Source organism: Nannospalax galili, unplaced genomic scaffold (assembly GCF_000622305.1).
Source record: "Nannospalax galili isolate Female #2095 unplaced genomic scaffold, S.galili_v1.0 scaffold423, whole genome shotgun sequence".
Lineage (NCBI taxonomy): Eukaryota > Metazoa > Chordata > Mammalia > Rodentia > Spalacidae > Nannospalax > Nannospalax galili.
In genome coordinates this window covers 807280-811730 of record NW_008350949.1, presented here as the reverse complement: position 1 = coordinate 811730, position 4451 = coordinate 807280, and the positions used below count along the sequence as shown (strand labels likewise).

The window sequence follows — 4451 nt, the reverse complement described above, 5'->3', positions numbered from 1 at the left end:
CACACACACACACACACACACACACACACACACACAGACATCTTGGTTCTACTACAGGTGTGTTTGAGAGAGAGGCTTTCCAAGACTGATGAGATTCTTTTGGAGAGTTTTGATAACCGCAGAGAGCTCAGATAATTAGAGAAATGTTATGCCAAATAACATAGAGAAACATTGACTGGCAATCTCTAAATTCATGGCATTCAAAGTTTTGTTTTATCAGTGGTGCTATAGACTGAACTCGGGGCTTTTGAATGCTAGGCAAGCACACAGCACTGCCAGGGATTTTTACTAACAAAATTTCTCTGAGGCCAGGGAGATGGCTGAGTCAGCAAAGTGCAGCTTTGCAGGCTAGGACCTGAGTTCAGTCCTCAGCACCAACATCAAAAAAGCCGGGCAAAGCACTTGTCTGCAATCCCAACACTGAAGAGGCCCAGACGATGGGATCCTCGGGGCTTGAGGGCCAGCCAATCTAGCCAAGTTGTTGATCTCCAGATTCACTGAGAGACCCTGCCTCAAAAAAATAAGTCAGAGAGCAAGTGAGGAAGACAGCCAAAGCTAACATCAACATCTGGGCCTTACCTGCTTGCGCGCCTACACACATACACACATAAATTTATTTGGCTGGAAAGATGCCTCAGTGGTAGAGTATGTATTTAAAGTGTACAGGGCCATGGTTAAATCCATAACACTAAAGAGAGAGGTTTTCTTCCTTCAGTCCTATTTTTAAATATTTATGAATCCTCTGCAATATTTCTATATCCCTGTGCTTATAGACTCAATCTGCATTTATTTAAGGGATTTGAGTGAAAGAATCCATTAACAGTGCTATTAATTTCCACTCAGCTTCTATATTTCTTGTGTAACTTTTACATTCCTCATTTGACATGCTTCAAGTATCTATAATTAAGCGATCCTTTAAAAAATATTCTTAATGTCACTGGTCTGAATAAGTGGAGTCTTTTCCCATCATCCATATGAGTCACTTTTTGTGTGTACTTTTGGAAAAATGTGTTTAAAACTATTTAGCCTTGTGAAAATAACTCTAGGAATGGTCATTATTGCTACTAGAATTAGAGCTTTCCATATGATAATTGACACAAAGAGCTGATTGTTTTTCTGTACCCTCCAGGCAACCAAAAGTTATGGAAGAAACAAAATCATGACCAAACTCTTGGACCGAATGAATTTTTACGTTCTACCTGTACTCAATGTCGATGGATATATTTGGTCATGGACTCAGGTAGCTCTCTGTATGCTCTTGTTTGCCTTTAAGTGATATATTATTTACTGGATTTATTGCACATTGATTGTTGTTCATTACATGTCAGGTTTAGGTTTAGTTACAATTCAGAAAAGTGTATTTTTTCAATTTTCAATTTCATGTTATCTCCAAATGTTTCCTGATTTCATGGGCGTCCTTAAAATCATATGACTATTTTGCTGCTTTCTGGGTCAGGAAATGGTCATTCTCTAACACAGAGAACAAATCAGCATTTTTTTTAACTAACTGAAATTTTTCATCAATGCCTAAAAACACTAATGTTAAAATTCTGTTTCTAAAAAATATTGGAACTTATAACAAAGCAACATATTCTTTATAATAAAGGAGCTCAAGTTAACTCAATTTCAAATAAAGTTGTAGATACCTGCAGAGGGAATCTGAAATGATTGAAACATACAAACCGACCATGTGTAAACACTCTGTCATTCCTTCTGGCAGGACCGCATGTGGAGAAAAAACCGTTCCAAGAACCAGAATTCCACCTGCATTGGCACTGACCTCAACAGGAACTTTGATGTCTCGTGGAACTGTGAGTTGTAGATTTGATCTCAAAGAAATGACTTAAGCATTTGGATACTGAACTTAAACAACCTATTTATTTCAGTAAAATAGATATTCCCTGAGTAAGTGCTAATTTTCTCATATGTTAAATGGAAGATAATCATAAAGACTATACATAGAATGATCATGAGTGTTTTCTGTGGGAGGAAGTGGGTGAAAAGACGTTACGTATCAAGCCATCTCTTATTGAACTTATTTAGCTTGCCAAAAAAAAAAAAAAAGGGCACATACCAGATGTACAAAAATCAGATAATCTGGAGAGATAGATCTTGGGTCCTTCCTCTTAATCTGATAAAAGTTGGGAAATATCAGTAGATACAATGAATATGCAATTAATTCTTCAGATGGTTAATAAAAAGAAATATCTGGGACAGAGGGAAAAATGAGAGTTTAATAGAAAACCAGTACTCAGCTTACACCTAATACATCAAATGATTCCATAGTTTCTACACAACCATGACTTTATCACTACAGACTTTCAGGGAGATCATACCTTTCCCCAACTCATGTATTTTTTCTTTGCCTAATTTGGTTTAAAAAAAAAAATCCCTGTACCGTTAAACTTTATTGTAGAATAGATTTTCTATTATGGTAGCATAATGAATATCTTAATATCAGCAGCTGTCCTAATTGGAAGAGCTTGGGCTCAGAGAAAGGCAATGTGTACCAATCTCCAGGAGAGCTGGGGCTGGACCTGAATTGGAACTGACGTCTTCTAACTCCAAGCCTTGGAATGCTTCTGATGTGTTTTTCCTATGACTTAGGAAAAGAGGACAAACAAACAAGACTAAGCATAGTCCAAGAGACTAAGTATGCTGGAAATGAATGTACGAAGTCCTTAGTGACTGTCACAAGAGACAGCGGGGATGCCCTGTAAACATGAGAGGCCAAAATGTTTTAAGCATTTTAAGAAGCCGCATCACAAGAGGCAGAGGTGGTGCTGATGGAGCAGTTTGTGATCGTGTCCACCCATTTCTTCCCTAGCTAACCCCAGCACTGACAACCCGTGCTGGCAAACCTACAGGGGCCCTGCACCAGAGTCTGAGAAAGAGACCAAAGCCGTCACTGCCTTCATTCGGAGCCATCTGGACTCAATCAGGGCTTACATTACCTTCCATTCCTACTCCCAGATGCTATTATTTCCCTATGGCTACACAACAAAACTGGCACCCAACCACAAAGACCTGGTATGTAAAAAAAAAAAAATCTGTGGTATGAACATTGACAGCAGCATTGACTTTCAGTCTGTTCTCCATCAACATGGGTATATTGAAATAATTTCACTTGCCTGTTTGCTTTTTTGTTGTGAGAAAGAGTCTTACTATGTAGTTCAGGCTGGCCTTGAACTGACTGCATAGCCCAACCTGACTTCAAACTCACCATCTTCTGCCTCAGCCTCCTAAATCCTGGAATTACAGTTGTGACACCACACCTGGCTCTCACAGTTTTAAAACAGAAAAAAAAAAAAAGAACTAATGAAGTTTACTCTGATGTTAAAATAATGATGTTTAGATTACTTTTAAATAATTATAGTAAACACAAAATATCTGATTGTGATTTTTAGAAAAATTCAGGAGGAATTTATTCGCCATCTAGAATAAGATTCTATAACTGCACAGCTTGTACTGGTGTTTAATACTTTCTTTGGGTCACACTACAAAACCATGCACAATAAAAGCTGAATAGGCAGCAGAGACAGTAGTTAGTCCCATCCTCTGGACACCATGTTTCAGGAGATCCATGATACTTTTATCCCTTAGCAAAATGAAAGTACTAATTCTTTCACTATCTAAAGAAAGAAGATTGTGCATGTTGTGAAACTCTATCACTAAGCATAGGCCACCATTCTAAACCTATGATCCACTGGAAGCTATTTTTCTTTCTATGGAAACTCAATTATGTTAGTTTTACAACGAATACCCTGAATATAAGTTGCATTGAATCACAGGAACTGACAGGATAAGCAGGTAGAGGGAAGAATAAAAATCTTGGATTGCTATAGAAGATATCCTTCACATAAAGTGCTGTGTCCCAAATCCCACATAGTTAGCAAATAGTACATCCAGCAAAAGGTGTGGTTCAAATGCTGCTTCATAAAATTAACCTAGAAAAAAATAAGAAACAGGTCACATTTTTTGTGTGTATGAGTGTATTGCCCTGTGTGTAAGTGTACCCATGTCATGCACTGCCCATGGAGGTCAGAAGAAGGTGTTGGATACCCTAGAACTGGAGTTATGGATGGTTGTTAGCCACCATGTGGGTGCTGGAAACTCAACCCAGGTCCTCTCAAAAAGCAGCCAGTACTCTTAACCACTGAGCCATCTCTCCAGCCCCCCATCACAGTTTTTATCTTGGCTTTGCTCAGTTATATTCGGCACAATAACATTTAATTTTAGCTAAATCAAAGAGTTAGGCAGTCTTTAATTCCACTTATGTATACACACACACACATACACACTATATATATATATATATACACACACACACACAAGTATTCTGTGGCCCACAGTTCCTTATCCAGTTCATTAAGAATCTTTAAAATATTTTATTTATTATTTTTATTTTATGTGTATGCGTGTATTGCCTGCATGTAAGTGAGTGCACCCAT

At 38.0% G+C, this 4451-nt stretch overlaps 1 protein-coding gene across 1 annotated transcript in view; it reads left to right on the top strand.

Moving 5' to 3' along the window:
- Cpa3 (carboxypeptidase A3) overlaps positions 1-4451 on the top strand; it is a 28317-nt gene that overhangs the window by 17706 nt on the left and 6160 nt on the right. The window contains exons 7-9 of the mRNA XM_008848046.2: positions 1130-1240; positions 1721-1811; positions 2828-3030. Of these exons, the coding sequence (XP_008846268.1) occupies positions 1130-1240; positions 1721-1811; positions 2828-3030 (405 nt within the window). The remainder of the gene's footprint in view (positions 1-1129; positions 1241-1720; positions 1812-2827; positions 3031-4451) is intronic.